At 47.9% G+C, this 18,903-nt stretch overlaps 2 protein-coding genes across 2 annotated transcripts; both read left to right on the top strand.

The window, feature by feature from the left end:
* Positions 1 to 730: 730 nt before the first annotated feature.
* pwwp2a (PWWP domain containing 2A) lies at positions 731 to 6,279 on the top strand. The gene is made up of 2 exons (XM_069145302.1): positions 731 to 1,701; positions 2,240 to 6,279. The coding sequence occupies exons 1-2, from the start codon at positions 749 to 751 to the stop codon at positions 4,188 to 4,190; spliced, it is 2,904 nt and encodes a 967-aa protein (XP_069001403.1). The 5' UTR covers positions 731 to 748; the 3' UTR covers positions 4,191 to 6,279.
* A 4,448-nt stretch (positions 6,280 to 10,727) lies between these two features.
* Positions 10,728 to 16,140, top strand: slc23a1 (solute carrier family 23 member 1). Its single transcript, XM_069145301.1, has 14 exons — positions 10,728 to 10,881; positions 11,781 to 11,954; positions 12,077 to 12,234; positions 12,302 to 12,390; positions 12,488 to 12,555; positions 12,708 to 12,889; positions 12,986 to 13,106; positions 13,183 to 13,339; positions 13,476 to 13,623; positions 13,700 to 13,805; positions 13,914 to 14,043; positions 14,150 to 14,293; positions 14,616 to 14,711; positions 15,269 to 16,140. Exons 1-14 carry the CDS (start codon positions 10,864 to 10,866, stop codon positions 15,505 to 15,507), a joined length of 1,830 nt encoding a protein of 609 aa, XP_069001402.1. The 5' UTR covers positions 10,728 to 10,863; the 3' UTR covers positions 15,508 to 16,140.
* Positions 16,141 to 18,903: the final 2,763 nt, after the last annotated feature.

Here is an 18,903-nt window from a genome sequence, read left to right as displayed (position 1 = left end):
CCTTTCAAGTAAAAGTCTTTAATAATAATTTAAAAAAAAGTTAATAGCAGCAAAAAAAGGGTGTATATTGTCTAATCATTAACTCCAGGTAAAAAAATAACTATTTTATTATTTGATTAATTATCCAGAAGCAGTTAAATGTCAATTATGTTAATCTGTAACAATTAATCATGTTTTACTAAATGATTATATTCAAGAAACATTTTATTGAGACAAAGCAGCGGCAGGAAATGGAAATATTCTGGCGAGGTACAGTGGCGCTGAAGTTCATGAAGTAACAACAAAAGACAAATCAAACAACTTGAATGAAATATTGTGCTGATTAAAACACAGAGCTGCTGCCGTTTGTTTGTTGATGAGCAACAATGATCACATATTGGTTGGTTTAATCTATTCAGGAGAAAAGACTCAAAATTGCAAACAATTTTTTTTTACATATTAATTCAGTTTATCAGTGAGCGTTATCAGTTGGATGTTCAGGTGAGGTGATCAGATTAGATACTGGTGGATCAGGTAAGAACTACTGATGATCAGCTGTGTATTGATCTTTACTCATGTTTTTGTATGTTGTGTCGATAAACGCCCCCTGGCGGCCGTCTGACGCAACAGATTCTGACAGAGTCAACCAATCAGAAAGGACGCTGCGCCTCGTTTCTTTTGAATGACAGGGCCTCCAGCCATTGGCTGTGCACCTGCGCCCTTGCGGGAGGGCGGGGCGAAGTGCTGCTCGGCAGCACAGCGGAAGAAAATGGCGGCCGTGGCTGCAGAGCCAGGAGCTGCGGCGGTTCCGACCACAACAACAACCGCGGCGACGGACGACGAGGGCCCACTAGAACCGGGCCCGGTAGGTCCGGGACTCCGAGGGCCCCCGCTGGAGTGCGAGGGGCCGCGGGAGTCCGGCCCGGCGGCGGAGCTGGCCGTCCCGCGGTTGGAAGATGGTAGGGACGGCGAGGGCCGCCATGTCAGGCCGGAGCTGGAGCCCGCGGCGGGAAAAGGGCTCCCCGAGAGCGCAGTTAACGACGAACTGATCAGTACCCTTCCGGTGGACCGGATCACCATGGACCGGTTCTCTCCCGGACTGCCGGGGGATCCTGAAGGCGGCGGGAACGTTTCTGTGCAGGAGGCGTACCGCAGCATCCTGCCGGACCCGCAGCCCTCTGCCGTCTTCTTGCACTCCTTCCCGGCCCCCCCGCCCGTCACTGAGGCCGGCCTGTCTCTGGCCGAACCGGCGGAACCGACCACCAACGTGACGACGGACCGTGCCGAGACCGCGGGCCGAGACCGCGGCTACACGGCTCTTGTCCAACCGGAGCTGATGCCTGGGCCCGCGGAGGACGCCATGTTGGACGGTACCGCGGACCGCCTATCTGTCCCGGACGGCCCGGACCCGGACACCGGGTACGTTAAAAACTCAGCGGTGAACGAAGAGCCGGCGGGCCGCGGCCTGCGAGACTCGTCCCCGCCCTGCCGGTCCCCGAAGAGGCGACTGGTACCGGAGTCCGTTAAGCAAGAGAAACCCGCTGGAGAGGACTCGTCCGGTCGCGAACCGGGCCTTGCTCCTCCGCTCACCTCCGTGTTGGATCTGAGTCTCGGGTCCGAGGTCCGGGTCTCCCTGGACCACGTCATTGATGACGCACTGGTGGTGTCCTTCCGGCTGGGGGAGAAGGTGTTCTCTGGGGTTTTGATGGACGTTTCTAAAAGGTACAACTTCCTATAAAAAATATATATATTAAAATAAATACAAAAATAAGTTTTATTCAACATGTGATTGCTTCACACCATCAGGGATCAATACACAATAACTAACATCTGAAAGAAAGTCAATCATGCTGAAATATAAAATAACTGAAACTCCAATATTTGTTCTTGATTGATTATGAAACATCATTTATTTCAGTACAAACATGTAAATCTTGGTATTTTTGTTGATTTAATTTTCTTTCTGTCAACATATCGTTGCAGCGCTGCACTTCACTGAATATTACAGGCTATAAATAATCAGAGAAATAAAACCTGCTGACTAAAAAATAATTAAAAAAAAAGGTTTTCTTAATTTTATTTGCTCTCTCTCTCTTTTACATTTCACTTTCAGAACAAACGTCCGTAAATAAACGTGTATTTACTGGGGATGGTCATTTTAGCAAAAAAGTTTACTATTTCCAAAGTGTTTTTAACGTGTGTGTGTGTGTGTGTGTGTGTGTGTGTGTGTGTGTGTGTGTGTGTGTGTGTGTGTTTCCAGGTTCGGGCCGTACGGTATTCCCATCACAGAGTTTCCCAGAAGAGACGACCGAAGTCGACCTCCAATGTCTCCGCAGCCGGTTACCAAGGACGACCTGTCCACCAAACAGGAAGAGGTCACCGTCAGTCCCCCGCCCCCTCCTCCACCTCCTTCACCTCCTCCTCCTCCTCCTCCTCCTCACCCCTGGACCTCCAAGCCGCCGCCGCTCTTCCAGGAGGGGGCGCCTTACCCCCCTCCTCTGTTCATCAGGGACACCTACAACCAGGCCTTACCTCAGCCGCCGCCACGCAAGATCAAACGGCCCAAGCGGCGCTATCGCTGCGAGGAGCCCACATCCATCATGAACGCCATCAAGCTCCGCCCCCGTCAGGTGCTCTGTGACAAATGCAAAGGTGTGGTGGCGTCCGGTGGGCACAGGGAGGCGCGGCGGGGCCCGGTGGAGCTGAGGGCCGAGGAGGCGTCCCGGCGGCGCAGGCCGGCCGAGGCGCCGATCTCCACGGAGGTGAAACGGCTGAGGAGTGACGACAAGGGCGGGCGGACCGCCGCCGACAGACGCTCGTCATCAGGGATACGTGTCTCATCTTCATCATCGTCGTCGTCGTCCTCTCGCCGTGTACTGAGGGGCGTGGCTTCATCCTCGTCCTCGTCGTCAGCCTCGTCCAACCGCATGTGTCTGAAGCTGAACTCTAAGAAGGTTCTGGCCAAAGGTTCTGCCGTCGACCGCTCCAAAGCGCGGCAGGTTCTCAAGAAGGCAAGGAACTCGCAGCCAGCACCGCATCGTCGGCCCAAAGATCAGAGCCAGAACCAGAGCCAGAACCAGAACCAGAGCCAGCAGCACACTAAGGCTGTGACGAGAGCAGCGGCCCTGCAGAACCACAACCAGAAGGTCCACTTCACCCGCCGCCTGCAGCACCTCAGCGGCGCCGCCGTCAGCTCGAGCGCCCACACGGCGCTCCCGCCCAGAATGCGCCTCAAACCCCAAAGGTATCGTACCGACGACAGCCAGGCGCCGTGCTCCTCCTCTTCCTCTGCATCCCCGCCCAAACAGAGCGCTCGCTCGTCACCTCCCAAATCTGCACTAGGCCCCGCCCCCATGCCAAACCCGACTCCTCCTATAGCCCTGCCCCCTCCTTCAACAACAGTTTCTCCCCCATCGCCCCCTCCCTTGTGTGCAGTCAGCATTGCTGTGGAGTTGCAGGAGGCCCGCCCCCCCGTGGAAGAAGGGGTGGATCAGGGGGGGCGGGATGGTGATGGGCAGGTAGTTGAGCCTCCTCCCCCCACCTCCTCTTCCTCCTCCTCTTCCCTGGACTCCTCCCACTCAGAGTGCAGCTCCACAGAGACCTTTGACCTCCCCCCACCTGGAGACCCACCCTCCTCATCCTGTCCTCCTGCTCCCCTCCCCTCCTCCTCCACGTTAGCACCCCGTTGCCCCCCCCCTTCTTCTCCCGCCACCCCTCCCCCCAGAGCCGACGGCGAGGAGGCGCAGGCCGGCGGCGGCGAGGAGGAGGAGGAGGAGGGAGGTGAACTGAAGAGGCGCCGTAAGTCTTCCACTTCCTCCTCGTCCTCCTCGTCTTCGACGTCGTCCTCCGTCTACTCCAAATCGGTGTCCAAGTGTCCGCTGCCCGACGGTCGGACCGTGTGCGTCGGCGACATCGTCTGGGCTAAAATATACGGCTTCCCCTGGTGGCCGGCGCGCGTGCTCGGCATCACGGTGGCGCGGCGCGGCGATACGGGGCTGTCGGTGCGGCAGGAGGCGCGGGTCTCCTGGTTCGGCTCGCCCACCACTTCCTTCCTGCCGCTCAACCAGCTGTCACCTTTCCTCGAGACCTTCCAGTCCCGCTTCGACAGGAAGAGGAAGGGGCCGTACCGCCGCGCCATCGCCGAGGCCGCCAGTGCCGCCAAGCAGCTGACGCCCGAAGTCCGGGCGCTGCTCACGCAGTTCGAGACGTAGCATCGGCTACTGCTGCCAACACTCCCCCCCCCCTTTCCCGCTCCCACCTCCCACCTCAGCCCGCCACACGTGCCCCACCCCTTACACAAGGTGGGAGGAGCTAAACGCCCAGACTGATACCTGTCTGTCGGTCAGATGCCGACACAGACAGATGGACGATGTTCAGGTTTCTGTTTCCTGTTCGGAGAGGAGAGGAGAGGAGAGGAGAGGAGAGGAGAGGAGAGGAGGAGGAGAGGAGGAGGAGAGGGGGAGGAGCTTCTGGGTTACCTGTCAGTGTTCCAGCGGGTGCGGGGCGGGGCTTATCCCTGCAGTCACCTCCTCCTGTCCTCACAGAAGTCCTCAGATTTAGCAGGTGTCTGTCAGCGACAGCGTTTCAACTCTCCTCACCGTCTCGTCGCCGCCAGGTTCTTTTATTTTAGGGTCGCTATGATTTCATGATCACGCCCATAATGATGTCGCGAGACAGCCAGTCACTAACTGGCTGTGCCGGTCGTCGTGGGAAATGCAGGATCCACCTGTGCAATCATCACATTAATATTATTATTTGTTTTTGTCCTAAGACATGTGAATCACTGGAGAGCTGCTGTGATGAATAGAGTCTGATGATGATCAGCTGACAGATCTGTGTCAAATGATGTCACGGTGATGTCACACATCTATGATTATGTTGAGTATAAACACTAAGATCCAAATGCTAGACCTAAAGCTATCGGTTGCTAGGCGATGCTCAGCTGTGCAGACAAGCGGAAGTGTTGGATTGATCGGTCGATCAATCGATTGATCGATCGATTAGAAAGATCGTTTGATTAGAAAGATTTTTTTTTCTTCTGGATCCTGATTTTTCTTTACGTTTGAGTTTTGATTCAGTTTTGCGAGGTGTGTTGAGCGGGTCGGTCTGGCGGTGGCGGGTGTGAAAAGCTGTGACGGGCTGACACGACACTTCCTGGTTTGGTTCCTCTGGGTTCTGCTGAGGAACGTCCACAGACTGAAGCCGTTTTATTTCGGGGTTTTTTTCTCAATAGAAGCTCTGTTTCCGTTCAGAGAGTCCCAACAGATAAGAAATGAAACTGTGAAACACAAAAGTGTTGTTCAAACTGAGGCCGAGGGTCCCAAACATAGTCCAGAGCTGGAGTCGGCGGCCCAGACTGTCTGAAGGTTTTAACTTCATCGTGACAGCAGACCGAGGTGGTCATTATGGCAGCTGTGATGTCACCTGTTGTCTGATTGGCTCATTTGAAGTTACTCGTACGGGTACTCGTTGCCGTTGCCACGGTAACTACGATGCAGTCGATCCACACTAAAAGAGCCCCTTTGTGGAGCAGGATCCCCGCTTAACATCTGGGGCTCCGTCAAATCCATCAGACTGATCGGGGATCAGTGAGTTTCAGTCATTTAAGTCATCAAAACAGGTGCAGCGCAAAACTCTCGACAGGTAAAACTGGCATTTTAAAAAGTCAACCACAGTCGTTTGGGGAACGAAGCGTCGACCCGGCGGTCTATCTACAAATCGATAATCGATGGCGAGCTTCGCCTGGTGGTTTTTTTTTTCTATTTATTTAGCTCGAGTTTATGAATGGAGGGGGCGTGAAGTTTGACTAATAGAAGAATAAATCCCGAAAATGTTCATCCCCAAGTTGTTGATGGCCACATTTGGTGTTTGATTAGAAACTACGAAGCTGCAGTTTTGTGAGAAATACTTTGAATTAGGAGTTCGGAGATATTTTGTGCGGACGATGTCGCCGACATCTTCTCTCCTTCTATATTTCGAAAGCCCCGAGTTTTATCGACAGACGGACAGGTAGGACGCACTGACCGGACAGCTGCTCTGCTCTCTGATAATGATGATGATGATGAAGATGAAGGTGGATTTTTTTTTTTTTTTTTTTTTTTTCCCCCTCTCTGCTGTTTGTAGTTTCAGCTGTCAGACTCTTTTTACCGTCTGTTTGCAGATCAGAGATTCTGAACTAAAAACCTGTTTGGACAAAATATCAGAAACAAAAAGGAGACAAGAACCCATCTGAGTCGACCTGTGTACATGTTTTTTTTTTTTTTCTCCTGTTTTAAATCTATTAATAAACTGTCAAACTTCTCTTTGAATCGTCGTCGTCGTCATTTGAAACCCTTTCACTCTTCTTCTGTGGTGGTGGTTTACTGTAGGAGGCCCGTCAGTGCCCTTGCTCAGCGGTACGCTGGCTGCAAGACCTCAGATTTTCTCACCTGCAAACAGATGTTTGGTAAATGGGTCTCCAGAGCTGCTTTTTACCAGAAATATCAGCAATATGTGCGGACTGGTTTCTGTTTGTGTTCAGAGATTTCTTAACGATTTTGGATACTAACCTGTAAACAAAGATTTTCATTAAATTGAAATGTCAGCAGGTTTGAATCTGACAATGTGACGTGTTGCTGATTTCAGGTAAAAAAAAAAAAAAAAACACCTCTGATCACCAGAGTGGGAAAAAAACTAAAAAAAAAAAAACCGGCAGGTACCGGATATGTCCTGGAGCATGTGATCAGGTACTGGATAAATAGTGTGAAAAGTGTGATGAGTGACCTCTGACTCACCTGTCGGAGGTCATCCTCCGCCTTCATTTTGCTGGGAGATGCGAGTCCAAGTCACGGGTCGGGTCCTGGTCTGTTGTCGTAGCAGTGAGACCTCAAACACAAACCTCAGGAATAGAAAGCTCGAAGAATGAAATGACTTCAACTTGAATAATAGTCCAAATTTAAAGGCCCCCTCCCCCTGTCTCCCTCCTCCTCCCCCTCCCCCCCTCCCACACACATACAGAGAAAATGCTCACAGCCCGTATTCTGCAACTGTACCATTTGGACTTCTGTAAGTTTGTGATGTCACAAACTCATGCTGCTGTCATTTGTCTGTCCCTAGAAAATAACACGTTTCTGTTATGGAGCTAGAATGTTTTCTTACCAAAATAAAAGTCTGAACTTTAAAGCAGCACACTGTAAACATCGAGAGCAGAAAGACCAAAACTTATTACTGAAGAGAACGTTTTCTCAGTTATCTCTTGAATCTGCGATCGGAGCTTTGTGTTTATTGATCCATAATGACCTAATGATTACAGACTATATGACCTACACGGGTCTCTCGTCGATCTCTGCAGTCAGATGTTTTTTTTTATTTCCTGGTAACAAAAAAGAGAGTCAATCCTATAGAAACAGTTGAAAGATTTTAAAACTCACCTGGATCATCCTCATTGATGAAATATTGATCTTTTTTTAATTTTATTATTATCGTTCTGCTCAAAAGCTACAAACTAGTTTTTAAAAGTAAACAGTTTAAAAGTATTCAGACCCAGAGCAGACTGTTATTGTGATTAATTGTTTGATTGATTGATTGATTGATTGACTGATTGATCCTGGTTTGTACATCAATTGTAAACGATGCATTCTCTCTCTCTCTGCAGCACGACGTTGAAGAGCTGCTGACACTGAGAATCCTGCACTGTGGTTGGCTTAGAGGCTGTGGGCGGGGTCAGAGCAGCTGGAGATCGATCACATGGACATAAATAATCAATAATCAGTAATTATTTAAGTGAAGAGTTTATATTTATTAAAAGAGGGAAATGTATTGATCAGGTTGATCTGATCACCAAGTGTTTCCATGGGTACCAGTTTCAGATCAGTAACATCGTATGTCATAATTTTGCGTCCTCCAATCAGCAATCAGATAGATAAACAATCAACCGGTGATCAATCAGTTCACAGTTTGACCTTACAGTTTGAACGACGCTCTCCATGGAAACGCGGTCTAATTTGTGTCACTCACCTGTCGACCTGCAGGAGCTCAGTTTTACAGACTTTACCACTGCACCTGAACACAACATCTCTCTTTCTAAAAAACCTGAGTCTCCGCCTCCTTCCCCCCCGCCCAGTCCAAAATTTTAGTCAGACAAATGAGACATGTTAGCCTAGCTTAGCACAAAGACTGGAAACAGGTGGAAACTGTTAGCTTAGCTTAGCTCAAAGACTGGAAACAGGTGGAAACTGCTAATACAGCACTTGTCAGCATGACCAACAGGTGGTTTATTGATTATCGATCAGGTGTAAGGTTCACATTGCACAGGAATGATTTCGCCCCTCTTCTTAGTGTGCTTGAACTCCACTGTTGGAACTAAATGAGATCAGCTGACTCTGTTTCTGTATGAAACTAAATCTTTTCTCGCGTCATCCGACTGTCGGAAACTTTTTCTGCTTCCTGATCAGTTGAGATTTTCACATTCAAACTCGAATCAGAAACAAAAAAAATGTTGCGTTGGATACTCGAAGGCAGATTCCACTGTTTTCACCGGTTTTGTTGGTTTTTGAAGTGAAAGACTCAAAAACATGTTAGAAACCTAAGACCTGCATGTTTTACATGAATCGGTCCCCTCATCGCGTATCGCAGCGCCAGCAAAACTTTCCTTTGAAACTAGTGTTTTTAATCAGAAAACAAAGTTCAGTTTTTATCTGCAGTTTTGCTATCAGCATCGGAAAAGTTTTGACACAACTCTTTAAATGAACTGAAACTCACATTCAACAGATTTAAAAATGAATTATTTTTTTTATAATTCAAACTTTTAAAGATTTTCTGACTTTAACCCCTCAGAGCCACTCAGAGGACAGAACAAAGCTGGACTCACCTCAAACCTGATCGATTATCAATAATCAGCCCCAATGGTTCATCTGTAATCAGCAGATTCTTCAGTCTAATAAACAGACACGTGACAAATGTGAAACCAGACTCAGAGATTTTATATTTCTGTTTTTACGGCTGAGAACAAGGAAACCGATCTACAGTCTGAACTAGTTCCACTGATCCAAACTGGTCCGAACCAGTTTCAACTGGTTTAAATTTGGCTGAACCAGTTTAAAATATTTTCAACTGGTTTCAACAAGTCTGAAGTGGTTTCAACTGGTCCAAACTGGTCTGAACTCATTGCAACTGGTTTCAACTGGTTTAAACTAGTCTGAACCACTCAAAACTGATCTGAAGGTTATTTGAAGGTTTGATTTGTCCTCACAGATATTTTTATTTCTTTTGTGAAAATGATGCAAAAAGGAAAATTATTATTATTATTATTATTATTATTATTATTATTGTAACATTGTGTACAAACTTCAGATGATAAATGCAATAAAAGGCTGCATGTGTGAAACAGTTTAATGTGCTATTGGGTTTTATTTTTTAGAAAACAGATTTTTAATTCGATTCGATATCGAAAAAACAAACGTGTTTCTTCTGCAGAGCTGAAGAGTTTTTGGATTTGACAGAAGAATATAAAATCAAACTCAAAATAGAAAATGAAACAAGAAGTGAGGTGCCAGCTGCTCCTGAAGCTCAGACAGCAAGTTAAATGGATGAAGCCTCCATGACTTCATCCATTTGTTTCCTGAAGAGCGATTTTGAAGCTCAGTTTCTTGTGTCTCTGGCTGATCCGAACCCCTCGCTAAAAGCCTTTATGGGATTTAAATGGGTAAGTTACATAAACCCCTGTGTAAACATATTTATTTGTGCTGTAAAGTAAAGCATTTTACCATGGGGGTTCATGGGGACTGGCTAACTTTTGGAGTGAGCCTAAAGTGGTCATTCAAGGAACTGCAGGTTATCAGCACTTCGTCTTTCAGCCCAGGAGATTGCTGCTTGGTTAAAAATCTTAACCCTCGTGATGTCCTCGGGTCAAAATGACCCACAGCTGTGTTCAACCAAGTTCTATTCTATTTCTATATTTTTACATTTTTTTGGGGATCATTGGTCATCATTCTTTAAAGAAACCCTCACAGCCTCCTTGTCACCAATGATCCCCAAAAAATATGAAAATAAAATAGAACTTGGTTGAACACAGCTGCGGGTCATTTTGATCCAAGGACAACATGAGGGTTAATCATGTTGAAAACTTTCAGGACACCTGCAGCTCCTCTTTCCACTGACTCCTGATTCCTGCCACCTTTTGGCCAACCTCCAAAGTCCCTTCAAGACCCTCCCACACTCTCCGTCTTTCATCTTGCCACACCCCCTTTTTGCGCTGTTGTTGATTCACTTTGCAATTGAACTCCCTGAAGTGGCCCAATGAAGACATGATGGCGATCATGTGTACCTTGTGTTTGTGTCCTGCTGTGTTGCTGTCAGAGTAGTCCTGACTGAACTGAACAGGGGAACAGAGTTGAAGGTCTGTATTATTTATGAACTCATTATTATTTGTCATATCAGTTCACACTGGTATGCACTCAGATGTTCTTTGTGAACCAGGGCAGGTAAATGGAAATTTCCCTGCTGACACATCTGTATTTGTAGGCAGATAAGTAACTGATAAACAACCAGTTAGAGATCACAACCACACAGTGCTGACCCTGTGGGGACATTTCTGCCCTGTGGGGACATTTCGGCCCTGTGGGGACATTTCTGCTCTGTGGGAACATTTCCATCTTCAAAGAGCTGTTTGAGGGTCAAGACCTGGTTTTATAGGGTTCCGGTTAGAATCGGGTTGAGGTTAAAGATCAGGGTCCTTACCAGGACGGAAGTAAAAAAATGTATGCACGTGATGGTTAATAATCTGTTGGTAATCTCTGTGGACTTCAACCTGAAACACTAAAACAAAAACCTATTCTCTCTCTCTCTCTCACCCTCTCCTCGGTCTTTGGTGGTCGATCGTCCAGACACCGGACATCTGCAGGTGAAATGGAGGACAGCTGTAAGGTAAACTGACTATCGATTATTGAATACGTCTTGGTCCGGCTGTAAATTATTGCCCCAGTGACTGAAGATAGGGCTACTTGGACGGCAGAACAGGTGTCCTGCGGGACGGGTGTCCTGCGGGACGGGTGGCCTGAGGGACGGGTGACCTGTGGGACGGGTGGACTGTGGGATGGGTGGCCTGCGGGACAGGTGGCCTGTGGGACAGGTGGCCTGTGGGACGGGTGGACTGCAGCATAGGGTGATCAGGTGAAAAGTTGATCCAGCTTCAGATAAAAGTGGCTTCTTAAAGTGTTTCTGTCTTCGGTTTATTTATTACACTCATGACATGTGAAGATGAATTTCCCATCTGATCAAATAAAACACAAACTGCGCTGACCTACAAACAGCAGGTCAGTTAAACTCTGACTTCCACACACCGAAGCTACAGGCGCACGCCCGGGTAACCATGGAAACCCCCCAAATCACCTGGAAAAGGACAGTCGGACAGATCCTTTACAGATTCCTGTCGTAGCATCAGTCATGGCAGTAACAAAGGCAGCAGTAGCAGAATCAGTAGCAATAGCACCAGCAGGAATGTGTTGTCCAGAGTTCAAGTTCCTCTGGGTCACTGTGACATCTTTTTATCGGATCTGTCACTTCAATTTATGATTTGTGTTGATCATTTATAGTGTGTGTGTGTGTGTGTGTGTGTGTGTGTTTTGCTGGGTGTGTGTGGCTGTATTTGTCCATCTATCTATCTGAGGACCGGTAGTGAGGACGTGGACGATGACGTTTGAAGAAAAAAGACATTATTTGGGATACAAGCGTCTCTTGTTTCCTCTCTGTTTGGTTTTCACGTCTGACATTTGTTTTTATAAAAGGACCAAATGTTAACGTGTGTTCTGTCTTTGTCCAATCAGAGTCTTGATTACCTGGCAGATGGTCGAGGCCACAAGATGGACAGGACTGACCTGCCAAAGGGGGAAGACAAAAAAGATAAACAGCCAATGGCAGCGCAGAAGGAGGAGTCAGACATGATTTACACCATCGAAGATGTGCCACCCTGGTATCTATGTATTCTATTGGGATTGCAGGTAAAACTGGGTTTGGAATAGTCTTACTGGGGAATAGGATTACTGGGTTAAACACCAATGACAGCAAGCTGTGCGTTTGTCCAATCAAGATTGATGTCAACCTCTGCTGATTTTGTCCACAGCACTACCTGACCTGTTTCAGTGGCACCGTGGCGGTGCCGTTTCTACTGGCCGAGGCCATGTGTGTCGGTCGAGACCAGAACACCATCAGTCAGCTGATTGGAACCATCTTCACCACTGTCGGAATCACGACTCTGATCCAGACCACCGTGGGAGTCAGGTGAGTCCGAAGGAAGTCCAGTGAGTCTGAGGGAGGAGAGTCTGACCGGTGTGTCTTTCTGTTTTAGACTTCCTCTCTTCCAGGCCAGTGCGTTTGCTTTTCTGATTCCTGCTCAGGCGATGCTCAGTCTGGACCGCTGGAAATGTCCCAGTGAAGGTGAGCCAGTTTGTTCGGGTGTTATTATTTATTTATTTTTGTATTTGTAAATAAAGAGCGTGATAATAATCATGTGAATTGCCGTTTTCCGTAACAGAGGAGATTTATGGGAACGGGACTCTTCCCCTGAACACCTCACACATCTGGCAGCCTCGCATAAGAGAGGTACGGTCATTTCTTCCACAGCAGGTCCGGTTGGTTCAGATGGAGTGGCGGGTGTTGGGGGGGAGGGGGTGATCCACCTCAGATCCAGGAGGCCCGTCATTGTGTCTGCTGGAGCTACTGGTTGATTTGCTTGTTCATCTGTTTGTTTGTAGATCCAGGGGGCCATCATCATGTCGAGTCTGGTGGAGCTGGTGGTTGGTCTGTGTGGCTTACCTGGTTTGTTGTTGGAGTACATCGGCCCGCTCACCATCACTCCGACCATCTCCCTGATCGGCCTGTCGACTTTCACCACCGCCGCGGACCGAGCTGGGTCCCACTGGGGCCTGTCGGCACTGTAAGACGCCCGTTACCTGTCAATATAAACACCTTGGTTGACCTTCAGACTTACAGGTCGACAGTTCCGTCTCTTTACTCTTTTCTCACTCTGCAGGTGCATTTTGCTGATCGTGCTGTTTGCTCAGTACCTGAGGTCGACATCACTTCCTTTTCCCGTCTACAGCAGAGAGAACGGACTGACGTTCGCCAGAGTCCAGATCTTCAAGATGTTTCCTGTAAATAAAAACAGACACACAAGTCAACCACGTGGCGATGTCAGCTCTCTTAGGGTTTGTCTCCGTTGTCTCTCAGATCATCCTCGCCATAATGTTGGTTTGGCTCATCTGCTACATCCTCACTCTGACCAACCTGCTGCCGAATGACCCCGATCGCTACGGATACAAGGCTCGGACTGACGCCCGCGGGGACATCATGACGTCATCACCCTGGTTCAGGGTACCCTACCCTTGTATGACACCCAACATCAGCCAATCACAGACTCTAAAAAAAACACACACACACACACACACACACAGTTGACCTACGGCAATCAGATCCTGATGATGATGATTAAATCTCCACTTTCTCCTTCCGGTCTCTGATAGGCCAGTGGGGTTTGCCGGTGGTAACGGTTGCCGGGATGTTTGGGATGCTGAGTGCGACCCTGGCGGGTATCGTGGAGTCAATCGGAGATTATTACGCCTGTGCTCGTCTTTCTGGAGCCACGCCCCCTCCAGTCCACGCCATCAACAGGTGAGACAGGAAGTAATGTTACGAGGCAGTCTCGCAACAGTTGGGTGGTGTTTGTTCATCGATTGGTTTGTTTCAGGGGGATCTTCACTGAGGGTCTTTGCTGCATCATCGCTGGTCTTTTAGGGACAGGAAACGGTTCCACCTCCTCCAGTCCAAATATAGGCGTCCTGGGTATCACCAAGGTAACCGATCTGGGACCTGGACCTCGTGGTTGATAGAGACTTCTAAATGACTCGTGATGGTCACTTCATGCTGGGGGGGGGCGTTTGAATCCTTGACCCTGTGTGCAGGTGGGCAGCAGGCGGGTGGTGCAATATGGAGCGGGCATCATGTTCCTGCTTGGATCAGTCGGGAAGTTCACGGCTCTGTTCGCTTCGCTGCCGGATCCGATCCTCGGAGGAATGTTCTGCACGCTGTTCGGTGAGTCGCGGTCACAGGTCGCTCGTACAGGTGTGCTAGCGACGCCAATGTCAGTCCAGATGTGATGATGATGTCATACTCAGCCAGGTGTGTCGCTGTGTCCCAGGTATGATCACAGCTGTCGGTCTGTCCAACCTGCAGCTGGTTGATTTGAACTCGTCCCGAAATCTCTTTGTGCTCGGGTTCTCGATGTTCTTTGGTCTGACGCTGCCGACGTACCTGGACACGCACCCAAACGTCATCCAGACAGGTGAGTCTGTGCGTTTACCTGTGTGTGTGTGTGTGCGTGTGTGTGTGTGTGTGTAGATGCAGATCAGAGCTATACTCAATCTTTGTGTTTCGTAAAATTCAACGCTAAGTTTTCAATTTTCAATCTTTATTTAGCCGTCGCCACGGTAACTTAACAAACTCAAGAGTCTTCTGAACACTCATCTGCTGATCTGGAGTTGTTAACTTAAATTAATCTCACAGTTTAACCGACTGACGAGTTCTCTGTATAGATCTGACAGATGTACATCTGTCCTCTCCGTCGATCTCAGACGTGGATCTTACAGTTCATTTTGTGTGTTCAGGTCTTGCCGAGCTGGATCAGATCCTGACCGTTCTTATGTCCACTGAGATGTTTGTTGGAGGTTTTCTGGCGTTTTGTCTCGACAACACAATACCAGGTAACACGCGCACGCACCTTACCGACGCTTAAAACTACGTCTTATCTCTCAAACAGCTTAAAACAGAGTGAGGACGCTTTCTCAAATCATGTAAAACTCAAACTGGCCCTCACAGATATATAAACATTTATATATGCGCATACACACACACACACACACACACACACACACACACACACACACACACACACACACACACACACACACACACACACACACAAAACACACACGTAGAAATACACACCAAACACATATACACACAGGGACTGGGTCAGCTGTTGCCGTGGGCGACGGTGTGGCGTGACATGAAACGTCTCATAGTGATGGACAGAAACAAACATAAACACTGTGTGTTTTGAGTGTATCTGTGTGTGTGTGTGTGTGTGTGTGTGTGTGTGTGTGTGTGTGTGTGTGTGTGTGTGTGTGTGTGTCGGGTAACTGTTGGAGACACAAGCACACAAGTTTACATGTTGTGTGTGTAGTGACCGGTTCGGGCCTGTGGGGGCGCTGTGGTCACAGGAGAACAGGCATCAGGATGTTTTCTTCACTGTGTTCAGGTTCCAGACAGGAGCGAGGGCTAGTCGGTTGGAGGTCCACCTCCTCTTCCTCCTCCTCCACCTACGATCTCCCTTTCGTGATGGGCGTGGTCAAACGGACTCGCTGGCTCAGATGGTTTCCCATCAGCCCCACCTTCACAGGTTTCCGGGCGTCCAACGACCTGCCGCTTCCCGAACAGGAGGAGGAAGGAGAAGGAGGAGGAGAGGATGAGGACATTGGCCCCAGCACCAAGGTGTGACTGTGATGTCATCAGTCACACCCGTCAGGTGACTGCGCCAAACGAGTGCAACAGGAGGCTTTTGTGTCCACATCACTCACCTTTAACGTAAATTTCTGCCGCATTTTACAGATGATTGATTTATCTGTAAGATGCATTTACGTCACATCATTCAGACGCTTTATTAACCAATATCTTTCAACAATATCTCGCTCTGAGCTCCTTTCAGCCTCAATCTGTGAGATGTGGAGGTGATTCAACGTGAACGCTGCTCACCAACCCTCCTGCACCTGCTCCTGTGTGACATCACAGTCTGATAAAATACGTTATTCCTTCAAGACGTGTTGACCGATTGAATGTTATAGCCTTCACAGAGGGACTGCACAGCTGTTTTCATTCGTATTTTGTTATTTTTGTTTTTTTACTTAGGATGACATCAAACCTACAGCTCGCCCTGTTACCATGGAAACCTTAAAATAATGTACATGGCCAACTGGGGCAAACCGGTCAATGTTTTTATAGCCCAGAGAGAAGAAAATCTGAAAACATGTTTTTCTTTTAAAATATTTTTAATTTAAACTTCATGAATAAAGTGAATTTTTAAGGACACAAAATTGTGCAAAAAGTGACAAAATGACGGACAGCAGCACAATTTTAACTTCTACAAAAAAAAAAATTATTCTGTTGTTTTCGTTTGTTTTAAACTCGTTACATGTGAGGCTCAAGACCTTCCGTAAATAAAATGTTTTGATCAAGCTACAAACATGAAATCAAACACTGTCAAATCAATGATTTCTGACACCAAAGTTTAGCAGAGAATCACGTTTTCAGTCATCGTGTCAAACAGAGAATCATCTGCAGAGAAATAGACTGAAAACCTCATGTTAACAAACTGAGTCCCAGTAATGACCCCTATGGCACACCAAATAAATGTTTATTAAATGTACGTCTTCAATTAATAATAACCACCATGAATGTAAATTTTGTCGTACAATAGTCAGTGTTGTTTTACATTTCGTTTTGTGCCATTTAAAGTTTATTTTTTTCATTTTAAAAACTGACTGAATTCACCATTTGATATTGACTCTGTTCTTAAACATGCTGCCATAGTGCTTCTGAGCAAGTGTGGAAGTGAGAAAATAAACAAAAAAAAGTAACTTTTTTTATTGGCTTGTTGTGAGTTTGTAATGCTTTGGTTTTACCTTGTAAACTTTCAGAAAAAAAGTAAGTGAAAAGCAGCAATTTCTGTACAAAACTGTGTAAAATATATAAAAATCAACCTAAAAACAAGGTGATGTGAAATAATGTCACAGAGTGCAAACAAATATAAATCAATATGAAATCAATAATCATTGATCACACAGAAAGTGACAACCAGCCGACTATAAATATTTAGTTAAACCTTCCGTCAGACTGCATTCGTGTAAGTGTGATGTCATCACGGTACTGTAAGTGTGATGTCATCACGGTGCTGAAGGTGTGATGTCATCACGGTGCTGTAGGTGTGGTGTCATCACCGTAAACGGGAGGCAGGTGGGGCTGTACAGGGACGACACAGCCATCGGTGGCGGGAACTGCATTACTGAGAGGATAGTGGGGTTAGCCCCACCCACCTGGAGCACAGAGGGCGTGGGGGTTATCATGGTGGGGGTGGGGGTCGCAAAGCACACTGGGAACATGGTGGCACTGGAGGCGGAGCTGGCTGCAGGTAGGTACACTTGGATGAACTGACCGGTTTCTGGATCCAGCAGCATCTTTCTCTGAGGCTGTGGGGGCGTGTCCACATAGAAGTACCGCCCACTTTTAGGGTCCAACATAAGGTGACAAGGAGCGGGGACACTTACGAGGGCTCCAGGTGCTACAGCAGCACCAGCCATGTCAACAAGGAAGTCACCACCCACTTGTGCAGGTAAGAAACCCTGAAGGCTGCACAGAAACCGCTGCTGTCTAAGTTGCTGTTGTTGATGAAGTTGCTGTTGTTGTTGCTGTTGTTGTTGTTGTTGTTGTTGTTGGTGGTGGTGGTGTTGGTGTTGAGTTGCAGGTGTCACTGTACTGCCTTGTCCCTTCCGGTCTCCTGTATTCCTCAACTGGTCCGAGAAGTTTCCGGTCGACCTGCTCTGGTTCTCCTCCGACCTCCTCAGCAGGTGGACGGTGGGAACAGGTGTGGGCGGTTGCAGTTGGGTCTGTACGTAGCTCAGAGGGCCGTGGATGTAGCTGACCTTCCCCAGGCGAGGGTGTGGGGCAGAGGGGACACCAGGCAAGGCAGCGGGGGTATAAAGAAGCGGGTGGAGGACCTGCTGGGAAGAGCCAGGAGCACACTGAGAGGACACACCCAGGATGGAGCTCTGTTCCTGGGCAGCGAGCGGAGGCTTAGGAGGCTGGATGAACACAGAGGGCGGGCGGGAGGCCACGACTCGTTCTGATTGGCTAAGCTCTGCCGGGTCATTGCTAACAGGCGGGCTGGTGGGTGGGTCCAATAACGGGACAGGCCAAGTGACATCGCCGCCTTTACGCCTGCTCATGATTGGCTCGCTGCCACGTCTCTGATGTACGATTGGACGACCGAATGTGCTGCTCTGTTTCCTGCCGTGCGATTGGCTGAAAGATGCAGCAACCTTGGAAACGTGAGCTCTGACCCCCACGGCCTGCTGGTAGGTCGGGGGAGGACTGTCCTCCTGGCCGATTACCTTGACGCTCGTTGGCCTGTTGCTGTTAGATGTGACCGTTGTGGTTGTCGTCGTGGCGAACGAAAGGCTGTAGGTGTTTTTTACTAAACTCCTCACGTCTCTCACTACATGAACCGGCGCTTTCGACACTCCTCCCCCCACCCCCTCCCCCTCCCTCCCACCCTGCTGCTCCGCAGGTGAAGGGAGGCCAGGTAACGCCTCAGGTCTCTTCTTCGGGTGAGACGTTTTGTCGGTGGTCTGCTCCACCTGCATCTTCTTGGACAGGACGTTCTTAATGATGCACGACGCCATCTTTGTTTTAGTTTCATCCAGAGAGACGGATTTCTGAAGACGTCTCGTGTTCCCTCCAACGAGGACCCCTGAAAGCACGAAGAACCAGATCAGACCCTCAGGAATGAAATCGGACTGACAACCTGATAGTTGTGTTTCTCTCTTTAAGTTTTTTTTTTTTTTTTTTTTAATTTTTTTTTTTTATTGCAGACAGAAAACGTTTGAATCTTGATGAAGACATGGTTTTATACAAACAAAATAAAAAGAAGTTGGTTACTAACTAACTTCCCTGAGTAAAAATGAACTCCCTTTACTTTCTTTAGAATAAATAACAAACATGTAGCATCTGCAACAGGTATTTTTTTTTAGTTGTTGATAAAATAATAGTTAAAAATGATCATAATTACGAGATTTGTATCAATAAATGATGTTTGTATTAATGAGAAGAGCTGATTTGGTT

Source organism: Embiotoca jacksoni, unplaced genomic scaffold (assembly GCF_022577435.1).
Source record: "Embiotoca jacksoni isolate LCO1_2020_lvr unplaced genomic scaffold, fEmbJac1.0.p SCAF_120, whole genome shotgun sequence".
NCBI lineage: Eukaryota > Metazoa > Chordata > Actinopteri > Embiotocidae > Embiotoca > Embiotoca jacksoni.
Note: the sequence above shows the minus strand (reverse complement) of the source record. Positions and strands in the feature narration are given on the sequence as shown.